The sequence below is a fragment of the Equus asinus genome, chromosome 6 (assembly GCF_041296235.1).
Source record: "Equus asinus isolate D_3611 breed Donkey chromosome 6, EquAss-T2T_v2, whole genome shotgun sequence".
Lineage (NCBI taxonomy): Eukaryota > Metazoa > Chordata > Mammalia > Perissodactyla > Equidae > Equus > Equus asinus.
In genome coordinates, this window is record NC_091795.1 from 74,787,838 (window position 1) to 74,812,121 (window position 24,284).

Here is a 24,284-nt window from a genome sequence, read left to right on the forward strand (position 1 = left end):
CTGTTTTCAATGTCCTTTGTAAGGAGATATCATGGTATAGTGGGGTTGGGGCAACACAGCTGGTAATTAGAAGCCCAGGCTTGGAGATAGTACAGGTACCAATCTTGCTGCCCTTTCTTAGCTCGGTAACACAGGCAAGTTACTCAAACATTCTCCACCTCACTTTTCTGCATGTGTAAAATGAGAATAATCACAGTACCAACTTTAGAAAGTCAGGTTCAAAGGAGACAATTTAAATAATGCAGGTAGCCCAATGTCTTGTACATTATATGTGCTCCGTAAAAGTTAGCCATTATTACCGTTGTTACCATTGTTGTTCCAAAGAAAAAGTACATTTATAATTCTACTTTGGGCTGTTATCTCATTGTCATCACATAGTAAACAATGCTTAAAACAGATGCTGCTATGGATGAGCCCCAGCGGCCCAGGGTAAGAAGCCAGGGCCTGGAGCATGATAAACTAAGACAGAGCCTTATTAGAGGGGTCTGTGGTTTGAATGAGAAGAAAAACAGACCTGCTACTGCCACCAATGACCCACTATGCATTTTGCAGAAGAAAGGATGGGAAAAACAGTGCTTTAACAAAGATTCATTTCGGAAATGACCTAAATTGGCATTGGGATTGCTCTCCCAAACTCAATCCACATTCTTTATTTTTCATCCAGTGTTACACACTGTGTTGTGACTTTAAGACAACTGATGCAGGTCATCCGAAACGCTGCTGGACTTTAAAAGGGAGCACACGCACACAGAGCTGCGGCGTTTTATACAAAGTCACTCGGATGCATGAGGAAAAAACGCACTTAACAAATCACTTATATCTTTACTGAGCCCATTTATGCTAATTCACTACCAGAAACAAATAGATTTGCTTACAATCAGGATAATATAATTATAGAAAAAAATAACTCAAAAGGGTAAAAACATGGGTGATTAACAATTGCTTAAACTTAAGCGACTGGCAATAATAACACAAAAAATGAATTATGATACATAGCATAGATTACTATATAATCATTAACAGGATAAGAAAATGCTTATTTGTTAAATTTAGCTGAGTACAAATTTTAATGTAGAATATTATACAAATTACAAACTACAGAGAAAAGATGAGAAGGAAATAAATCCAAGTGTTATGATCATACGGATTGGTATTTTCTTCTTTATATTTTTCTGTGTTTTTCCAAATTTCTACAATGAGCATGTATCATTGTTTTTATAATCAGAAAAGTCTCCCTTAAAAAATTATCATTTCTATGTGCCACAAAAATCCTAAGGTAAAAGGTAATCTTCAAGGTTATATTCCTAGACTCTGAGGTAAGAATTCTCTTCTCTGTTTATAAGAATTCTTTCAGGTAGAATAGTGTGAAATGCACACCTCTAACCATCTATTCCACATTGTAGGTAAATGCCTTCTTTGAAAATTATCAGTATTTACATTTCTTGATTTTCCTTGTAATTACTGACCTTCCTTTATATTCTTCTCTGCCATTTTCTTAAAACAGAAAAGACATATTGATCGAATATGCAAAAAGAAAAATTAGAAGATGAATTAGTATACTAGGGACAAGAATTGAGAACAAAGTAAAAGGCTATAAATCTAGGGTTTTCACGAAATGCTTGATAAGTACTCACTGCCCCACTACCCACACATACCAATTTGTTGATTATCAAATATTTGTCATTTTTCAGGCATAGCTTTGGAATGGAATTTTTACATGTGTGAACAAAAGTCTTCAAAAATACGTGATGCTTAATTCAAATTCATGCATTCCTATGCCACAGTTTGCCAACATATTTAAATCATTTCTTCCTAAGTCAGCTCTGAGATAAGCGAAATAGTTAAGAATTACAACTCCTTAGTCTTAGGAAATAAAATGAATAATGGCCTTCCCTTCTAGTATCTTAGATAGAAGCTATGAGGTTGAAATTATATTTATGAGGCGTGTTTGAGAACCTTTAGCTGATTACATCATAGATTAAGTATACAGAGATGCAGCTTAAAAATGTTGATCCTGTTGGCAGGGCACTAACATATGTAAGAAAATGTTACTCTGACACCACTAGAGGGTACCAAGAGATACATCAAAGGAGGGAAGGGATATTAACTAAAATATACTTGATTTCTACACTGTCCCATTTTTTACACAAGTGATTAATTAATGTAACTGTCATCAGTTTAACCTCAATTTGCAAGGCAGCACTCTACCCTCCTAGGTTAAAAAAAAAAAAAGAGCCGTAACACCTTCAAAATACCTCTGTCTGCTTTCTCTTCACTAGTCACCAAACAACTTAGATTATAGTCAACAATACTGTATTATAAATGTCAAAGTTGATAAGAGACAAAATCTTGACTGTTCTCAACACAAAAGAAATGACAAATATGTGACACGATAGATGTGTTAGCTAACGCTACGGTAGTAACCCTACTGCAATATGTAAATGTATCAAACTAACCCTTTCTACCCCTTAAACTTCAACACAATGTTACATGTCATTATATCTCAATAAAAACAACATTAATCAACAATATTTTTAAGGTAAAAAAATAAATTACTAACACCCATCTAAAAACTTTTAAAACATGCCTCTCACCACCTCTTCTCATGCTTTTTTCCCCCTCCTGTTCTATTACCCTTTCATTCTCCAGAACATATATGTCACATAGAAGGGCAAGTCTTGAGGATACTGTCTTAAAGAAGAATAGGAAAAGCTTAAAGCTTTTTCTGTGTACTTTTTGGGTAAAGACATTATGCTTTACATTCTTCTAAGAGGTCACTCACACATAAGCATGTGGACCTGACAAGAAAGAAACAGTTCATGTCAAAACATACATTTCTTTGAGCAGACTGTGTCAATATAAGCACTGGGAATATAGTGAGCCTCACACAAGAAGTGCTAATTACTGGGCTCCAGGGTACTCCAGTTAATGGGAATGTCTTATCTTCTTCAGCATGTTTGGTTTCCTAGAGAGATGATCAAGACTCCGCTCCCCCTAGACTCTTCCACGTGTCCTCCTTCATAATGCCCATCACACGCCTCCTGGTTCTCAGGACTGCCCCACCCCTTCCTGAAACAACTTCACCTTCCCAGGGTCAAGGACCTCATTCTGTTTTCTTTTGCTAGAGTTCACTTAGAATTTGGAAAAAGAGCCATGACCAAAAGCCAATGGAAAATCAAATGCTCTCTTTATCCCAGCAACAAAGCCAATGGTGGATTTAAGAGTCTGGTATCTTTATTTTCTAGAATTAAATGAAAAAGAAAGCTTTTGGCAAGATATGAAAATGAGTATGCTGACCTTTAGCTTTTTTCCTCCTCACGTGATTACTCAAACTAAGTAAGTAAATAAATAAACGGAGCCTAGAAATATTAAGGCATAATGATTTTACATGAAAAACAGAGTTCATTTTCCACTAAGAAACATAGTTGATTGAGGCTATAATGACACTGGTAATATCCTTCAGGAACAAACGTTTTTAAAGGGGTCAATTCTGAGTTCTGGAAAAGATCTGATGAGCAAATAGTTTTTATGGTGTTTGGGCCATGATAATTACAAGGTAGGTTTCCGCAAGGCAGCCATGGAAGTCAAAGAATAATTTCTGGCTGGTCTGCAAGGGCCATGCAGAAAGTTTGGGAAGAACCGGAGGAAGGCATGAAATGTTAACTCATGGAAAGGTTTACAAAAATGCCCTGGCTTCCTAACTACCCCACAATGAGCATAAATTGTCCCACACCAATTGAAACAGATGTTTCCACTTTGTAAATATTTGCCAGAGAAATTAAGGTTTGATTTTCCAACCTATCCTTGAGCTATTAAGACACTATGCTAAATCGAGAATTTATATGCTAAAACGTATAATTTATTTGGAAACAGTATGCCAATAATGTTGCAAGCCACCGACTCAGCTGTTAAAGAGTGGAAAATATCACACTTACTCACTGCAAATATGTGGCTCACTTTATAATTATTATATGTCAAATTGTGTCTGATGAAATCTGAAAAGGCTACTTCCAATCTCACCACCAAAAGACATCACCGCTAAGCAACGTGGAGCTGATTTTATTTACTTTAGAATCGTACTTATTACTCTCTTTCTTCAATTTATAGGAGAAACGAGTAATGACAAATAATGTTTAGCTTCTCTGTGTTTTTGGAAGAAAAACACTGCCTAATGTTCCTGAGAGAACCGATCAGATTGCTCCTTCAGTCCACATATTCCGTTCTCATATCAAACCAGTGGGAACATCTATATTTTGATTTAAATTAAATTTGATATAAAACAGTCTTCTTGTCCTAGTACAGATTACTGATTATAGTGCAGCTCCAAAGTTGCAAACCATTTTAACTCAAAGACTATAATGTTCTCTCTATGGATTGTTTCAGAAAGATTCTTTTCCTATAGGAAGTGAGAGCACCTACAAATGCTGCATGAGAATAAAATTTCAGTCACTTGTTTCCTGGAAGGAAATATCTGTGCTTCAAATATGTGACAGCAGATGTGAGCCCTGTATTTCTGCCAAACTCAAATTAAGCTGTTTTCTAACAACTTCATATAGCACCGCTCCTTTCATTCTTTTCAATCAGTTCTGTAATTCAGTTGAAGCAGAGTTACCTCAATTTGTCATTCCTCACACAGCTGCATTTCAGTGACAGAACTGCATTTATCTAGCCAAACTTCATTAACCTTTACAAAATTAGTTCACAAGAGGTCTGTCCATTAAGTCAGTCATTGTCAAAAAGGCACAAAACTAAAGTCTGTTGTCACATGGGAAAATAGAAATACAGCATTTAGAAAGAACCGGTGAACGACATGGTCACTCTGCAATTTTTATTTTTAACACTGTGGTGAACAATGAGAAGTTCCTCGCTGACCAAGATAGTGTATTCCACGTTTGTAGGCCTTGCAGTACACAGCAAGTCTCTTACAGATGTGTTTAATAAAGGGGGTAGATGGATTAATGACTTGAGAATGGAGAGTAACTATTTTAGCCATGGCCATTTTTTTAAAAAATCACTATCATTTCATTGTATCACTCTGGACATACTTAGAAAAGCTAACATTTCTATATCACTTTACTCAGTATTAATAGTAAAACCATAGAGCAGTTGCCATGCAGTAACTGTGGGGGAAGGCTGTGGCGCTGGGCGCAGGCGCACCCTGAGGGTATCCGTGACTTCAGTGAAACACACTGCTGAGTCCACGATGTGACTCGGCACTCCTCAGGCAAGTGCAGTTCACCTTGGGACCTTGGCACAGAGGTGCTTTTGAAAAACACTCTCCAGTCTGCTGTCTCAACTCAAATGTCTAAGAGAACTTACATCTACATTTTTGAGAAAATGGCTAAAAGTTTTTGTTCTAACATATAAAATATTGTATATGTTTTAATTACATACCACTGTGTATTTTTTAACATATAAAAATTACGTATTTAAGGTATACAACTTGATGTTTTGATATATGTATATATCGTGAAATGGTCACCACAACCCAGCTAATTAAAATGTCAAGCATATTTCTATTTGAAAAATGATGCATATCAGGTTTCTGAGGAAGGACTATTTTAAGGGAGGCTGCAAACTCCTCCATTAGCTTCTCCTCTCAGACAACGCCAACCTCACCCTGAACTTAAGCTCATGTGAGTCATCTTGGTGATCTTTCTTTCTGACTCTAAAAATATTTGTCCACCATAGAATATGCGGAAAATAGAAAAAATTCTACAACACCCTCCAAACCTCTCAGATCCTACTACAAAAAATAATCACTGCTACTATCTGGCGTATTTTTTTTCCAGCATTTTCCCAATGTATATAACATGTCTTTGTTATGGTATAACGGTATAACTGGTATAATACTCTATATCCTTCATTTTTTATATACTTCATCTTGTATAGAACACTATTTTGTGACCATTTTCTGCTAGATTTTAATAAAAATTCTTCAAAAATACTATATTTGATGGCAGCATAATGTTCCAATGTAGAGATGTAACATAACTATCCAATTCCCTGTAGTTAAATGTTTAGGTTATTTCTATCGTTTTCTCTCATACATGGTGCTATGGTAAGTATACATTTATATATAAACCAGTATCACAGTTTTTGCAGACACTATTTCTTTACACTACATATCTCACTATAGGATTACTGAGTCGAAAGTTCTGAACATTTTTAAAGTTCTTGATACATATTGCCAGTTTGTCCTTTCCAGAAAAGTTGAACCAGTTTACGTTCCTTTCAGCAATGTATGAAGCCTCCATTAGTAAAAATACTAATTTGATAAGAATAAAGAATTATTTTAATTTGCATTTCTTTGATTACTATTAAAGTTGAACTTTCCTATTATGTTTCTCAGTATTTTTTTCCTATTAATTATCTGATTATATTGTTTCATTTTTCTATTGGTGTTTTTATTGCTCATTTATAAGAGCTCACCAAACATTAAGGATATTAACTTTTAGGCTGTTGATTTGTTTCAAATTATGATAAATTTTTATAATTTGTCACTAATGATTAAAATAATTTATTATAAAGAATTTTGAAAATATATAAAAAATATATTGAAGAACATAAGGGTTATCAATGATCTTACTAACTGGCAATGGTTGAACACGTTAATGCACTTTCTCTTTTTCTGTTTGTAAACATTTAAAAAATAAAACTGAAATCACTATAATGTGTTCTGTATTTCTTATTATGCCATAAGTATCTCCTCCTCATGACACTAAATATTCTTTTAAAACATTACTTTAATAGCTATGTGATATTCCACTGCATATGTATCATAATTTATTTAAACACACTCCTCGTTATTCTTCTTCACTTCTTCTTCTTTTTCTTCTTCTCCCCAAAGCCCCCCAGTACATAGTTGTATATTCTAGTTGTGAGTGCCTCTGGTTGCGCTGTGTGGGATGCTGCCTCAGCATGGCTTGATGAGCAGTGCCATGTCCGCTCTCAGGATTTGAACCGGCGAGACCCTGGGCCGCAGAAACTGAGCAAGCGAATTTAACCACTTGGCCACAGGGCCAGCCCCAATTCCTCCTTTTTAACAATTATTTAGATTGTTTCCAAATATTTGCTCTTATGACTAATCCCGCCATGAGCAATCTCATACATTTGATACAATTTTGATCCTGCATTTAAAATGAAGTCCATTCCCATGTTCCCTCCGCAGGCTATGTAACTTAAATCCCGCACCTACCTGTTACTTGAGTAGGTGCAATCACTTGGCTGGCACTTGATGTGGAAGCTTCAGGAGCTACTTCCACAGGCACAGGCGGTGATGTTTTTTCAATCACTACTATAGGAGGAAGGAGGGGATAAAAAGAAAATGAAAGCCTGTTAGGTGCATTGAGATCCCATTTCAAAATGCAAGCATAATTTAGTCTAATAGCACACCACAGTAGTTCTTGGATATTAAGTACCGTTTCAGGTCCCTGGAGCTCGTGGTATTAACCTATAGCCCCAGTTTCAATATTTAGCAAGAGTATCTGAGAACAATTCAGAAGCCAGGAAAAATGACACTTCATCAAATGATGACCCTCAATAATGTTCTAATGTATACTACTCCTGATCACAGAAAATAGTGGAAAACTTTTCTTTTTACCATTATAAATCTGTGCTCATACTAGCATCATATGAGTATATTAATATACTTAAGTGTATCTTCATTTACAAATTCTAATGATTTATTAAACTTTAAATTCAAAGACAAAAAATTCCTATCTTACTCTCTTATTCAGAATACTCTTATAAACTGCACAGATCAACACAGGCTACCTGGAAACTGTGGATGCAGATGAATAGTTGAAATGCCTGGAGACAGCTGGGGTTGACCAGGCTCAAGTTTGGTTTTCTCTTGATCCAATGAAGGTATTTCCTGGATGGTTGTATTAAAAAAAGAAAGAAAGAAAGAAAGAGAATTGAAAGTAGAAATCTTAGTTTCCACATATTACTATTTTTATTTAATTCTACTCTTAGAAATATCACAGGACATTAGACAAAAACCTGTGCAACTGCGAAATTTAAAAAATATCTGTGAACTATTGCTGTGCCACTACTATAGCAAGTCCTTGAGTCTTCCCAGCAGTGCCGACCGATGCACACACCCTCACTCATCTCCCAGGGGCCCAAAGCAAAAGGTCCCTTCAGACATTTGAAACAAATGCCTTGGCTCAGGGGCCCACGTTCAGTCTGGAACAAGGCAAAACTAACCCCAAAGGAGAACTAAACCATCACCTCATTCACATGCGGCTCTGCTCTAGTAAGAGGATGAGCCACACTTGGAAGATTAAATAATAGATACAGCAGATGTGTCATAACACACGATACATTAAGATATTTTAAGCCAGTCAGTCATTATGGCCTCTCTTAACCTCACATCAAACAACTTTACACCTCCAGCTCTCAGAATAGTGGTAGTTAAGCAGAGCAGCAGGAAAACAGGGACTTGGAGGAGCATGCAGGCTTCCTCTCGTGTCCTGTTGCTCACTCCCGTCCCGTGGTCCTGTCCCCTGGACCACAAGCAAAGAAAAAGAGTGGCATCCAAGGCTCAGGTTCCAGTTACAGCTCCTTAGGGCTCACGGAGACTCAGCAGTCAGGTGAGCTAAGGGTCTGTGACCTCACCCACACCAGTGTGAGGCCAGAGCTCTCCTATCATCACTTCACTGAAAGTATTCATCAAGTTACTCCACATATACCCTCCCTTTCTTGCTTTAATTACTGTCATCTTCCAACAAGCTCACTCCCCTGGGGTCTGTTTCCCTTTTGCCCTCTCTCCTATCTTTAATTATCACCTTTTCTGCTTTTTACAAAATAGATATCCTGCCTGAGAATCTTGTCAAAGATCTAGTTTTGTAGGCATGAGTGCTTACAGGCTAACTGCATTTAGATATTCCACAAATAGCTCAAGTCTATCCCCTCCTACCATCCAGGCTCTTGTTCCAGCTTCTTCATTTCTGCCAATGCCACAGACATTCATCCATCCAGGTTTAAAGTCACGTTTTAGTCCTCCCTCTTTTGTCCTCGTCCAGGCCCTGCCCATTTGCACTATACCTTGTATTTGTTCATCCTTTTCCATACCCATAGCCCCCACTACCCTAGTCTGGCCTCACTCACTCATTCTCAGTTTACTGTAGTAATCTAATTGGCCTCTCAGGCTTCTTCTTTCTCCCTATCTCAGTTAATCCTGCTGTGATTCATTGTCTAGAAATACTGAGCACTTATTACTTTTTTCTCTTCTTAAAAATATAGACTAGCTTTCTATTACCTACTAACGATGACCTCAATCAGTCTCAATTGCACCCACTCCCTACAACCCATGATCATCGTCAGCAAGGAGATGACCATGATCAGATGTGAATCAGCTCTCGCAGCTTACAGAGAGAACTCCCCCCATCAGCATGGGGCAGCAGACTTCCTAATCAATGCTACTTCTTCACTCAACAAGTGGGGTCCAGCTGAGGAGCAGGGTATTTCCCCACTGATTACAAGTGCAGTTTGATGCTCCAAGTCTTCTAAAGCAGCCCCAAGTCTCTTCTTAAGTCTCTCATGCTCCCGTAACTGACCTCTTGCTGTCTCTCCCCCATTGCACCTTTGCACGTGTAATTTCCTACCCCTGGACCACCCTGCATTCTCCTCACCAATCTTTCATATCATGAGACCTCTGCAAGGAGTCAAGACCACAAAGACTATAATTGCATTCTTCCCCCTGCCTCCTCTCCAAATAAATTACATTAAAAGTATACAAGAAAATTTTCATGCCATATTTCAGATTCTTAATGAGAGTTACCATAAAGTCAATCATAAACAGAGAAGAACAAAACTGAGATAAGATGAGGCTGTCAGGGAGCTGGCCAGCCCACGTGCACACTAAATGACTCCTCCCACATATCAACCAGAACTAAATTCAAAATCAACAAAATGGCAAATTACTGTGCATCACCGATCTTTACATATGCTATTCAAGAGCTGCAAATGTGCACAGAAAATACGCATATCTGTTGTACTTCTTTTTGGATCAACATAACATAACATTCCTCCTTGTTGGGTGCTATCACTCTAAAATCAAACTTCATTTTTTTCCGGATTCTTTCATCACTTATGTTATTCTATCTCATATCCATAAGCTAAAGTTTTAAAAACTACAATAATTTAAATACATATGTGTGCCATCTAAATTCTAATACTTACTGCAATTTTATCAACTGAATGAATGATATATAAATGCATAAACATGTAATAATTACTTAATTTTTATGTTATCATTAAAAAATCAAAGCAAGATTCAGACAATGAACAATATTACATAAATAGGACTTAGATTAAACAAATTTCTCTCTTTCCTGCTAGTAAATCTCACAATTGATGGGTCTCATTTTCTGCTCAAAAACCAACAGATTAATAAAAATTTCTCTAAAATTTCTAAAAAAAACCATTCCAGTATTAGATTATAACTTTCAAGGGTTAGCCCTGTTCTTACTCTAATTTAATCAAATATGCATGTCAAATTTTAGTTGAATTAAGAAGTACGTCACTCAGTATGTATGCACTCTAAGAATACACCATTACATAAACATGCCAGAACCTTTCTTTCTATAGATGGTCCAGACCATGAGTTGACTCCTTGAATTCTGTGTAAGTCCCTGAATCCAGCAGTCCCACTGCTTTCTCTCACTAGAATTTAAGTTCTATGAGAACAAAGAGTTTGGTCTGATTTGTTCTCTATTGTTTTCTGAGCATTCAGAATAGTACCAGTCATATATCAGGTGCACAATAAATATTTCTTAAATAAATGAATGCTATATTTCCTTAAATCAAAGGATGAACAGACATATTACTGTATTTAAGTCTAAAAAAACTCACCCATATTCTAAAAGAAAATCATTTTGAGGATAAAAAAAGAAGACTTGCAAACAATGAATAAATTACCTTCTCAGGGGGTATAGTTGCCACTAAAACCAGAAAAGAAAGAAGTACATTAGCACAAGACAATCCATCACATAATATTTCAACTTTTAAAAATCAATAAAAGTCCAGTATCTCTCCATATGGATTAAGAATCAAACTAAATCAAATGCAGAATTATGGTCATTTACCATTTTGGAGAATATCACACATGACTGACAGGGAAGAACTATCCATGTCATTCCTCAACCACAGGACCTCAGGCGGCAGATGTGAGAAGTTCTTTTCAACTCTCTCACTAACTAAGACAGTTAAAGAAGGCAATACTTTCTGGGACATTACTTTATGCCTAATCTCAATTTTGTGGAAATTCCCTTATCTCAGAAAACAAACATTTTCATTAATTGGTCACATATTTATCCTTAACATAATGTATATTGTTTGAGATGCTTTCTGATGTTAATATTAAAAAAGAAAGTCACTTATTTCAATAAGAGACATAAGAATGGGTGCTGCATTCCTGATGCAAACTAATCTTTAATTAAGCCCTGTGAGCATTTTTAGGAACATAAGCTAATTCAATCAGGAAAAAGAATCACAAACCAATAAAATCCAATTAGAGATTAGCATTGATATGTTTAACAAATCATATATTACACAATCATAACATTATTGTGGGGTGGTAGTGGTATGGCTATGCTTTTGTATTTAGAACAACTTATCATTAATGAGTCCTTAGCATTAGTCCTCAAGGCTTTGGTCAACATTCACTGGGATTTTTCTCATGAGTCAGAGTCTCCATAAACTTTAGTATACAGGTTTGGTAGATGCATTAACTTCTAAAAGCAATCAGGGTACCAGTTTGCTACCACTGCTGCAATATTCTTGTGGTTGGAAAAAGTCAACTAACCTTCCCATCCTGCCTAACCCATCACCAAGAATCTGAGGCAGAATCTGGACCAGAGTCCCTTTCCCCCTGCCTATGCAGAGGATGAGTAGTTGCAAACATCTGGCCAAGATACCCCAAGTGTATAGGAGCAAACTGGTCAATGCTGTCAATTCTAGGTGAGATCCTATCTGCTCTGCCTAACCAAGGAAGAAACGCAGCAAGTGAGAGTGGAATAAAACAGGCTGGAACACACAAAGGTTCAGAGCCCCCCCCAAAAAAGCCTTCTCTACCAGGAAGGCAGCCTTGCAAACTTCCAGCTCTCCACTAACCTGGGCACCTTCTCTCCTCAGAAAATCCATAAAGGGGCACCCTGAATTCTGACCCAAGAATCAACTGTGAAAAGCCAACAGGAGCTTTATTAGAGCAAATATATATTCTATACCAATATAAGATTTTTATTCCCTCTATCTGGGGTGAGGATTTTTGTGGTAACAAAGATATTCAAAGTATTGGATATGCTGGTTTATATAAAGAAACAGAAATAGAGATAATCCCTTTTTCTGAATGCCAGAGAGATAGTCAAAGTCAACTGTCTCTAGACTGCTTCTGGAGTCCAAGTCCTTAACCACTTCCTTGGAAAAATGTGCTCCTTGGACCCATTATATACTCTTTGTATGGCATGTGGCAGGTCATGCCCCTCCCTTGGTCTCAGGTTTCTCAAAAAGTAAATGAAAGGATTGCACCAGGTGATCTCCAAGATCCCTTTGATCGACTCTCCTATCTTTCTTCAGTTTGCTTCCCATTATCCCTGACTGCCTGTTGGACTCTATTTCATGGAAGCTCAGTTGATGCTTTAACTTTTTAAGCCTGCGGATTCCACTTTATAAATATTTATGAAATGGCCCTCTAGACACAGAAATGAATTTGGGCCATTCCCTGAAGTATTCAAAGCACTCTCCAGGAATAAACACAAAGAAAAAGTAGCCCCCAAACAGCAAGACAATACCCTGCGATTAGCATGGAATATTGTCACTACTGGGTACATATTACTCTAGAGCAGTGGTTCTCAGGTAGGAGCAATTTTTCTCCCCAGGGAACAATTGGCAATATTGGACAACCTTTTTGGTTTTAACAAATGGAGGCAGACAATGCTACTGGCATCTAGAGGTTAGAGGCCAAGGATGTTGCTAAACATCCCACCATATACAGAGCAGCCCCACACATCAAAGAATTATCCCAAGATATTAATAGTGCTGAGGCTGAAAAACCCTGTTCTAGAAAGGTATAAACAGGAAAACCAAAGACACACAAGACAAGGCTAGGTCCACAATCCATTTCCATTCTCACCTTCCGGCTCCGCCACTCCTGGCCCATGTTCGCGGGAGACGGTCAGGGCCTCCACTGGCTCTTCCTTGGCTGGGAGAGGTGGAGGATGAGTACTTTTAGCAACAAGTTGAGTGTTCTTTGGCTTGACAAATACAGGTCCTTTACCTACATGGTGATGGATTGGCCTGCGTCTATGAACGCCAGAAACCGTATAACCCATTCCACCAGGACAGATTTCCTTAAAAGCAGCTAGATTTGGGATGGGAAAATATTCCTTTTAAAAATCTAAAAGTGCAAACTTATACAGAGGAAAATATCATGATGAATATCTCTTAATAAATCATCACTAATATAGTTACATTTAAAAACTTCAAAAACAGATGTAAAATGCTTGAATTTCTGTTAAACTTGCATATTTACAGAAAAAAACCAACCCTTTCTTTTATTAAACATTTCTCCCATCTGTTAATTCCTTAACAGAATTATATATATAGCATATATAGCATACATAGAGCATATATTTATGTATCATATTATATATATCAGCAACCAATTAGGAGATATTACATATATATATTTTATATTTAATATTATATATCACATTATATATTACATATATAAAGTATATATGTAATATATTAAGAGATTTTTATGTATAGAAGATACTATATATATTATATATATCCCATGGGGTGTGTGTGTAATATCAGCAAAAATCAGGATTTCTTCTTTTCCTCCTGCTTTGCTGTAATTTCATTAGTTATTAACAATGAATTCAGTAACATCTACGTTAGATGACTAGCAAGAAAGTTAAAAAAGAAAAAGAAATCACTATTCAGGGTGTTGAAATCATAATTTGTTTCCCGCTGAAGAACCCAAAGGACTCAGCCAGAATGAAGTATTATCAGCTAACATGGCGAGGTTGGTTAAGAAGGATTGAAAAGTGGAAGTGTTTTTTGAAGACAGATTCTCTGGATAGTAAGAAGGAATCCAGAGAAGTTCAGACATGCTAACAAGATGATGGACAGAAATCAAGAAACAAAAGGACATGCCAAATCAGAATGTAGTTAATATTCAAGGAAAGGGATGACAAGTGGGCCAAAGCCTGACCATGACCAGCTGGTCTAATTATCCAGAGGACAAGGAGATATTCTGTGCCCTGGAACTCCTCTCCTCGCCAGGAAAGTGGTTTTGCACACTTAAAAAAAAAGTAGACTGGGCACATGTGATTTGCCAACCTCCATTGTATAATCGCCAGGAATAAGTGAAGGGTAAGACAAGGGAGAAAAGGCAGTGTGTGGCCTAAGGAGGAAAAATCCACCTAATCCCTTTGGTGTTGGTGTTGGAGGCAAGTCACCAAATGCAGACACCAAGGAACTTATGGTCAACTTTCTTACTTCTGCTTTTGAAATTGAAAGTAAAGTAAGTCATTTCTCACTTCCACTGAGATCTCCTATTGAATGTTCTGGACCTAAAATTAGTTCTCAGTAAAAAGGAAACTCTAAACGTCTCCTTAAAGCATGCTAAAATATTGTTTTTCTAAGGATCACACATTAAATGGTGGAACCTCATTTTGTTTAACTATGAAATACAATTCTCACTTGAAACAATAGTTGTTTCCAGAAGAAAAGATGTTTTCCTATCAAATATTTGAAGTATTAATGAACTAAATTTTACTTTTATGACAATCACTATATGACCAAAAATTGGTTAAGGGCAAGAATTTTATCTTTAATATTATTTCCAAATTTAGTTATTGTATTTTATGGAGGAGTCTCTCTGCGTCACACTGACCATTTTGATTTATGCTTCACGTAAGGGTTACAAAGCTATAAAAATTGAACTTAAAGACAAATGAGTCTATGAATTGTAACGATCATTTATTTCGTTGATTAATCCTTTTTAATAATGAGTGGATCAGATCCCACAGGAGGATACTAGGGTCTTTTGGAGACGTCTAAAATTATCCAGTCTACCAAAATACCATGAACATTATACTATCCTCTGCCTTACCAGCCCTTTCTGATCCTAACCATCAACAAAGGTTGATCATGATATTTCAATTTATATTTAAACCCTGTCTGTTACAGTGTAAGTTACAGCTTTAAGACATTAAATGGTGTTGTGAGAGTTAATGCCCTTCCCAAGGTGGGAAGCATCTTATCAAATAAGCAACTGAGTAGATTTTTTTATGCCCATCCCATGCCAGTGAAATTGGGGCCACTGCTCCTTTGATAACGTCATACCCATATTTGCAAGGTATGTTTCTTTCTCTTCCATTTAACTCTACTTGACCCTGCTTGAGAAGTTGGTGACTCCTTGGTAGAAGTAAGGCACTAGGAGAAATAATTTACTCTTTCAGGGCATTAGGCAATTATGTACCAGACTGAAGGATAAAAAACAATCAGCTCCTTAGTATTCAGCTCCCACCAGGAGTTCATAGGGGCTTTGGCAGGATCTGCGCTTGAGTTCTTAATCTTTACAGCATAAATTCAACTGTGAATATAACTCCTCCCATTTCCAACTGGAGAAATTAAGCACAATGCTCATAAGAGAACCTCACAAGCACATGTTCAATAAATGAGCGGATGAGTCAACCTGCACAAAGTGTAGTTACTATACAAGTGGTGAGCAGTCAATCATTAGGAAAGTGCAGGGCCCAAGAGGGCCTTCAGGTCTCTCTCTATACTTTTAAGCAGCAGACTTAGGGTTCTAGAAGCAAGGGATAACATGTAACGGCTTTTCTTAACATTCAAAAGGAAGTGTAATGTCACACAGAAATGGAAAAATCTCTTTGCATGTAATTCTTTTCACTGAGTCAACCTTGTATGTTTATGGTTTCCACAAAAGTGATAAAAACACATTGTATTATTAGAAACTAAAATTAAAGCCAGAAAGTGAAAATAACCCAAGCTGCCAAAGTCGTCCTGGGTACTTGTGTGGCTGGGAAGGAATGTGAGCCTGCAGCTGAGCATGTCTTACCTGTGCCTGGAAGGGGACATTTCTCACAGTGTGGGCCCCAGGCCTTGCCCACACTACAACAGCAGAGCTGCTTGGTGAGGTGAACAGACAGAGGGTGCATACACTGCCTTCCGGAACTGACAAGTCGGTAACACGGCCCTTTCTCTTCAGAGACCACAGGGGTATCCGCTGAAGTAGAGAGATAAGGCCTGATGTCACCCAGGAAACAAAAACCAGATCGACTTTTCATGTAATAGCAAAATGAACCTTAAAGTCTGGATTAGAAACCACACTTGAGAATAAATCTATCTAGATTTAGGGCATCACCTTTCTTGATTTAGAGTCAGTTTACCAAATGAGTTTCAAAATTAGGGCACCAAATGTCCCTGTCCTTTTCCGGTCTCTTCTTCTATTTTAGCAAGGATTAGATCAGGTATGTGCACATAAAGTGATACAAAACAATTTCGACCAAAATCCAGCTGCCCAAACAAACCTAGTCACTTATTATCAGAATCACTACCGCCTTTGTTTTCTTGTATTTAGTCATCATAGAGCTACTTCTAGGGCAGAATTTGTTGAACAAGCGGGCACTGTGGAAACTCTGGAACTGAACATTACTGATGCTGGTGGAAAATGAGAAACTGAACATCGTTGATGCTGCAAGCCAGCTGTTCTCTTCTCACTTTGAGGACAGCGAGAGCTTGCAGAGCCCCATCAGGTCTCACCCTAAGGCCAGTGAAGAACAAATGGGAGGCAGGGAGCGGCTTCTGACTTGCAATGCCATGCAAAACCCCTGGTCCAGCCAGACAGCACACCAGAGAAGGAGCCGATGTGCTCAAGCCCTTAGAAAATACTGCAAAAGCACACCTGTCTATATTCATCCAACACCTAAATCCTAATCCTGCTTCTTCTACCCTAAGTTAGCAGGTAAGACTAACATTTCAAATGACTCTCATGGCATTTCTATTTATTTCATTACACATAAACCCAGAAACAATATGCTACCTAGAATGATGCCAGATTGGTGTTTCTGTTGTCTGAGTCTTTAACCACAGGTTGGAAGGCTAGTTTTAAAGGATAATTCATTAGTATACTACATTTATTATTTAAAATATGGTACACATGATTATACATTCTATTGAGTCATAAGGTCTCATGCTATACTAAAAAAAATATTGCCAAAAGATTTCTAAAGAATACATAGAAATGGGTACGGGCTAGAGTACTGAGGAGCCATCACAAACAGTGCTTACAGGTTCATACATGACAGTGGTTTTTCAGATTGTATTTTTTGCAAGATGGGTTGCTAAGATTAGGGTGAAAAAATTCAGGTACTCTATATAGAGGGAAAAACATCTCAGAGGCATTAAACCTACTGGAAATGCCACATCAGTGAGTCAGGAAAACAAATATTTTGCTCTTGGCTACAGATGAAAGAGAAATCTTCAAAAGTAATACACACATAGCTCTCTACCCAAGTACAGTCTTGAGTCTTCACCATATAGCCAATGTTGACGGTGACTCAATTACAAAACACAAAAAGAAGATGCTATGGTTCTCCTATTTGGGTTCCCTGCTGGTGTAGCAAGCAACTTATACTTAATCATAGGATTGTAGAATAAACGCTTATGATACTTTCAAAGACATGCTGCTCTAACTAATTAAAACGTGAATGATACATATCATTAAGCAGATATAACCTGATACTTAGAAGAAGTTGAAAAATATAGAAGACTTGAGAGGATAGCATATAGCTAACCTCCCGTGCTAGTCTGTCTTCATTCCCTGTCCCCCGGACACCTCAAATATCCTCATTCATTTCTTGGATGCAATTCTGCATTAGAGTTTCATCCCTTTAAAGTTTAAAATCCCTATGGCGTGAGTGTTTGGATGCAGGTGTGGGGAGAGCTAAAGCTGTCAGGAGGAGTCTGAGAGATGACTTTCCTAGTGGATTAAGAACCACTAGGCATCCTTTTTTGGGAAATGGGCTGTTAAAAATAAATTCTGGGAGAACCAAAATAAAAAAGACAATGATTCTAGGGTCATTGCAGAGTTAGACCATCTATTCAAGTGTGGCAAGTGAGACTAAATGGCAGCGTTCCTTAAATAAATGACTTGCACCTGTCAACTCAGACCATTTTCCTCTTCCCAATTAAAGGTTTGGCTTGTAGAGTAAGAAAGACCCAGATTCAAATCCGGGCTCAACCACTTACAGATTGTGTAACTTTTGGAAAGATCCTTAACTTCTCCATGCCTCAATTTCCTCATTTCGAAAAGAGGGAGAATAGCAATACAAACCTCATAGAGATCTTGTGAGCATTATATTTGATAATCCATATAAAGTGCTCATTACAGTGCCTGACACTAAGTGTGCAGTGAAGATTATGGCATTATTGTCCTGGTTTTTGTTGTTACAGTTATTATTTGTGAGTTTGCACAGACGTCTGTCTAACCTCCAGGCCATGATGCTATGAGACCACCAAGCGAGGGACGCTAGGGGCCTAAACTAAGATGGCCATAGAGGAGGTGGAAAGAAAAGAAAAGGTGTAAGATAGATTATGAAGATTTAACGACTTTCTTGGAGACCAAAGGAGATGTGAGAGTCAAAGCTGACACAGAGGCTCCCAGTCTGACTGCCTGAGAGAACAATGTCACCATGGACAAAACCAGCAAGTCAGGAAGGAAAGCCTATTTTAGGGGGAAAGGAGAAGATCGAGGAGTAACTTACCCAACCAGCTTTGTAAAACAATGATTTGGAACTACGCTATCTAACTCATTAGTCCCTAAGCCACATGCTGCTACATGCTAAATTTGATAAAATTTAATTGAAATACGATTTAAAACTCAATTCCTCAGTCACACTAGCCACATGTGACTAGTGTCTACTACATCAGACTGCAGATACGGAACATTTCCATCATCAAAGAAAGTTCTATTGAACAACAGTGATCTAGCCCAAAAGTCAGCAAACTTTCTTTGTAAAGGATGAGATGATAAATATTTCAGGCTTTGTGGGCCATAAGGTCTCTGGTGCAACTTCTCAACTCTGCCACTGTAGCATGAAAGCAGCTTTAGACACTATGTAAATTAACAGGCATGGCTATGTTCCAATAAAACTTCATTTACAAAGACAGTGGGACAGATTTGGCCCATGGGCTACAGTTTGTCAACCCATGATCTAGAACCCTGAATTTGGAGGCACAAAACCAGTTTTAAGTCTCAACGTCAGTTACTAGCTGTATGATCTTGAGAAGTTACTTAAACTCTCCTAGCTCCAGTTTCCTAATGTAAAGTAAGAATAATACATATTTCACAAAGATGCTGGGAAAATTCAAAAGAAATGATGTACATAAAAATGACTGACTTTTAGAAGGGATTTGTCCTTCTTCTCATGATTTCCAGGGTTATGCAGAAGTTCCCAAGCACATCTCTCTAACCCTCGGTTTCTGTCAATTGGCACCAAGTCCATGGGTCAAGAATACCATAAAACAGCAAATATCCAGGCTCAGAATTCCTTTATCTGGGCCTTTCTCTACTGAATCTATGGATACACCCTCTGTAGCACTCATCCTGGAGCCCTTAAATTCCTGAAGAAAATTAATTGCTGCTCAGAAAGTTTTCCTACTCCAACTGTAAAGGTTATTATACTTTTCTTGGATTAGCTCTGACAAATCCTAAAATTTCACCTTTCTCCATAGATAATTAGGAGCAGGTCTGGAGAGTGCAGCTAAAGCATCCTGAGCCACAGACACAGAGGTCAGAGGCAGCAAATGCCAGAACCCTCCTACTTTCCTTCTTTTAGCTTGGCTAAGTCAAGGACAGAGAGCGGACAAGGAGAGAACGTGAAATGGTTGCAACCTTTGGCTGGAGTCAAGGAATTCTGAGGGTGTTCACCTCGGTGTACTGGAGAAGAGAGAGAGCTTCCCGTTGCTCCTCAGCTGTTGCCAAGTGCATTTCTTTGAGTTCACAGAGTCAGCCACGCCTTTTATGGCCTAGATATGCCCCAAATTCATGCTGCTTGAGCAAATGTGGCCAGTCTCCTCCATTAGCTTAACTGCTCTATCCATGGTTGTTTCTATACCTCTCAAGAACATATATTCCAAATCTTAAGCAATAACTGCTCAATGTCTGTGTGTCTGTGTGTGTGTGCAAGCATGCATGACCACCGGTCTTCTTCTGCTACTTCCCCATGACTATCACGGGTACCACCATCTTGCCAATATTTTTTTCCATTACTCTATGAATACCACCTTTTCCCCTAATTCTTCTCAATTGTCTTCAGACTTCCCCTATCGATTTCTTCAAAATATAGCTCACCAAAAAATCAGACTGGATTGATCCAAGTCACAAATCCTGAAGGCACCCTACATATCTCTGTCATGTTACATGTGGTAAATTCAGAGCAAAGAGAAATAAATCTGCCCATTCAACGCTGGTAAAGAGCCCAGGTTTTAACTTCAAACTCTAAACTGGAACATTCAACTAGCAACAAACGTCTCCTAATACTTATCATTTCAGCTGTTGTAGCTGAACCATAAAATTGAATTATTTATTTTTCAAATAAGAATGGATGGTTGTTTAATAAGCTCAGTATTATCTGGGCAATGACAGTGAAAATAAATGCTAAGGAAATGTGTAAATGTTTCAAAAATCTCATTGGCAGATTTCTACAATCTTATTAAAATTTGGATGTCTGCCCTTAATTCTAGACATCAGATCTAGTCTAAGTATCATTAAACACTTTGTGATCACTTCTCCGAGTTTACCTAATCTGCAACCTTCAATGTAGTAATTTTAACCAGACTATAAATCAAATTATTTAAGGGAGAAAAAACCCCCAAACATTCGCAACAAATTCTATATCCATACTCTGTAAAATCTTTTACGCTTAAATCATAAAACTACATAAAATGTTTACTCATGTAATTCAAATCAGCCAGAAATTATCCCTAAGTTATCTGGATATTGTTAACAATGTGATTTTTGGCCTGAAATGTCCAAATCCTTGCATCAGTTTTCAAATGTACCTTGTATGCAAACATAATTTTACAGTCTAATTTTACCAGTTGCCAAAAAAGCCCTCTAATTAGGTGTCTGTCTGCTTCCTGATCAGAACTGTCTGTGAAAAGTACACGCAAAAAAGAACTTACATGCAAAATTTCCTAATCTGCATTTGACAGTTTTTAAAGGAAAAGAGTAGTAATTAGTAACGATGTTCCAAAAGACTCAACAAACCCTTCTAAAAGTAATGAATGAGACTGTCATTTTTATTTTACTACATTTGTCTTTATTGCATTATGTCTATGACCTCAGCTTAGGGCACAGAGTTAGAGAGAGACGCACAGCTAAAAACGAACAATACTATCTTCATGAAGAGCACGTCTTGACCAAATGGCAAGTTTAAAACGGGGGACTGGAAGGATGCAGCTTAACATATACCAAGTCCACATTAAAAAAAGGATAATGAAAACAAAAACCTAGCAAGACAGAAATTAACACAGAAATGCTCTTACAATTATCCTGACAGATTTCTGTCTTTTAAAATTTTAATTACATACGGCTTGAAAACTCTGCAGTTTACCTTTGTAATAATGGACATAAATACCTTAAAAATAATGTAACCTCAAAAAATTCTGCCTGTGAGAATTTTATATTTAAAATGCATCCATCTCTAATTGTCAGGTGATCTGCAGTGATTACACTAGATTGGTTTTTGGGGGGAGAGGGTCTCTTTGGTGAAACCATATTTTCTGAACCAATATTGGCACACATGATTTGATGGAGGATTTGCACCCTTACCAGGTACAAGAGAAAATCCTAGAGACAACATTTGTAAGGCAAAACACTATACCTGCAGGGACATTTTGGTATTTTTTTGAGGATAAAGACTGGAATATCTGAAATTAGAACTGAATAGAAAATCTGAAAGGCAGGCCCTTGGTAATTTATTTCCCAGACTCTTCCAACCAAGAAAGTACAGTGAAACCTCAGTAAAATCAGACACCAGTGACTCAGAATTTGGACTAATTAAAGACAGAAGCTGGGACAAAGTCTAATGCAACCTAAATAATGCTTAAAATACTATGAAGGAAAAAACTGTTTCCATCTCTCATGTATGCTAGTTTTAATTAACTCTTTTTCTTCATAAAGTAGACTTACTCAGTATGCTTGTTCTCCACACTTGACCTCAGCCAAAAGACTGAGAAGCGATGGGCAGCTTGTTCTCTACCTTGAGTTTTAGCTATTATATTTTTCTGAATGCAATAAAAACGCATTTTGGCAAAGGTGCCATAATATAGATTTATTTTACTACATCAGGCTGGCCTCCTCCCTTTATCATTTTAATTAATGAGGTTTCCTGCATATTTACAATATTCAGTTGATCACTGAGTATTTCCCTTCTTTTGGATAACCCCCCCCAACCTGAAAAAAACAACTGATCCAAAAGAGGAATAAAAAGTGGTCGTTACTTACGCACACAACTTGAAAAGGTAGGATCTGGCCCAAATCCAATTTTGCAGGTACATCTATAGCTGCCCATGGTATTCAAACACTCACCATTAGGGCACACACCCTGTAGCTGGCATTCATTAATATCTGTAAGAAAACACACTTCTTTTAGAAGAAGAAGGCAAGCCCTATTGAACAGATTTTGGCTATAAATTGCATTCACTTCCTTTTTCACTATAACCATCTCTTAGCTATAGTAAATAAGAGATGCTGGCAACTTTTAATGCAGCAAGTGTGAATGATCTAAAATCAAATGAATAAACATTTATTGAACATCTACAATTTATACAACAAATATTTATTATGCACTTACTATGTACTCAACTGTTCTAGGTACCAGGTATTTACCACTGAACAAAACTGAGAGAAAATTGCAGCCTTCACAGAGCTTACATTTTAGTGTGAGTCTATGTTAGGTATTGTACAGCATGCAGATAAAGCAAAGACTCCCACCCTGGAGACACTGACAGTCTAGTTGCACATACAACTAAGTAAAAACTTAAGTAAAAATCAGTTCACGTTATCACAATTGGAAGAAAGGTCATAAACTTGAAGAAGTTAAATTATGAAGTTGCCTATATAGACAGTAAGAGCCACTGGAGGAAGTTAGAGGTAAGGGGAGGCTGCAGCACTGAGAGGAGGGTAAGACTTCATCAGGCGTTGAAGTTGGGGAGGAGCCGCACGGACGGGGAGGAGGGGTGACTGACCTACATGGGTGGACACTGGAGTATGAGACTGGAGAAGGAAAGAGGGCTCAGGAAATTGTGAGTCAAACCGTTGGCTGGAAAAGAAGTTTCAGGAAGGTAAATGGTTGGAAAAAGAGCTGCTTAAAGCCAGGCTAGGTTTGGATTCAATTTTATTGAGAACAAGGAGCTATACTAAAGATTTCTGAGCAGGAGGAAGATATAATCAAATGCAGGCTCTGGGGAAATTTATCTGGCCAGCACGTTCTCTTTGGTGGGAAGAGATTAAAAGTTTGATCACTGAAGGAGTAATGCAAGCATGAGACTGGTGACAAGCCAGGTTGGTGACAGTCAGAATAATCAGGAAGGGAAGGAATGAAGTTTTTTGTTTTTTTGTTTTTTAAAGAACAATTGACAAGGCAGGGTGTTTGGCCAACACAATACTAGAAAGGAAGAGAAAGGAGTCAAAGATGCCTGGGAGGCTTCTAATCTAAAGAAAGACGAAAAGACATTGCTGGATTTATGGAAGGTTCTGAGGAAGAAAGAGGCAGGTGAAGAGATTAGTTCTACACCTGAAAGTCGCACTGGGAGAGCCAGTTACAAACACCCAGCAGCAGCAGCAGACTCGGGAACGAAACGCAAGAGGAAACTGTGGTTGGAAATAGAGACTCAGGGTCACTGTACATGGTGATTGCTATGGTCTAAATGTTTGTCCCCCCAAAATTCATATACTGAAATCCTAACCCCAAAAGGTGATGGTATTACTAGGTGGGGACTTTGGGAAGTGCTTAAGTCATGAGAGTGGAGCCCTCATGAATCAGATTAGTGCCTTATAAAAGAGGCTCCGGTGGGGCTGGCCCCGTGGCCGAGTGGTTAAGTTCGCGTGCTCCGCTGCAGGCGGCCCAGTGTTTCGTTGGTTCGAATCCTGGGCGCGGACATGGCACTGCTCATCAAACCACGCTGAGGCAGCATCCCACATGCCGCAACTAGAAGGATCCACAACGAAGAATATA

At 37.9% G+C, this 24,284-nt stretch overlaps 1 protein-coding gene across 16 annotated transcripts in view; it reads right to left on the reverse strand.

Annotated features, from left to right (window-relative positions):
- LTBP1 (latent transforming growth factor beta binding protein 1) overlaps positions 1-24,284 on the reverse strand; it is a 390,791-nt gene that overhangs the window by 127,082 nt on the left and 239,425 nt on the right. For 5 of the 16 annotated variants that reach the window (XM_070512275.1, XM_070512278.1, XM_070512273.1 and 2 more), the window contains 6 exons: positions 22,553-22,675; positions 16,100-16,267; positions 13,139-13,366; positions 10,927-10,949; positions 7,777-7,876; positions 7,199-7,297 (listed from right to left, as the gene is read on the reverse strand). In XM_070512275.1, the coding sequence (XP_070368376.1) occupies positions 7,199-7,297; positions 7,777-7,876; positions 10,927-10,949; positions 13,139-13,366; positions 16,100-16,267; positions 22,553-22,675 (741 nt within the window). The remainder of the gene's footprint in view (positions 1-7,198; positions 7,298-7,776; positions 7,877-10,926; positions 10,950-13,138; positions 13,367-16,099; positions 16,268-22,552; positions 22,676-24,284) is intronic. The other 11 variants (XM_070512274.1, XM_070512272.1, XM_070512281.1 and 8 more) reach the window with 3 other exon arrangements.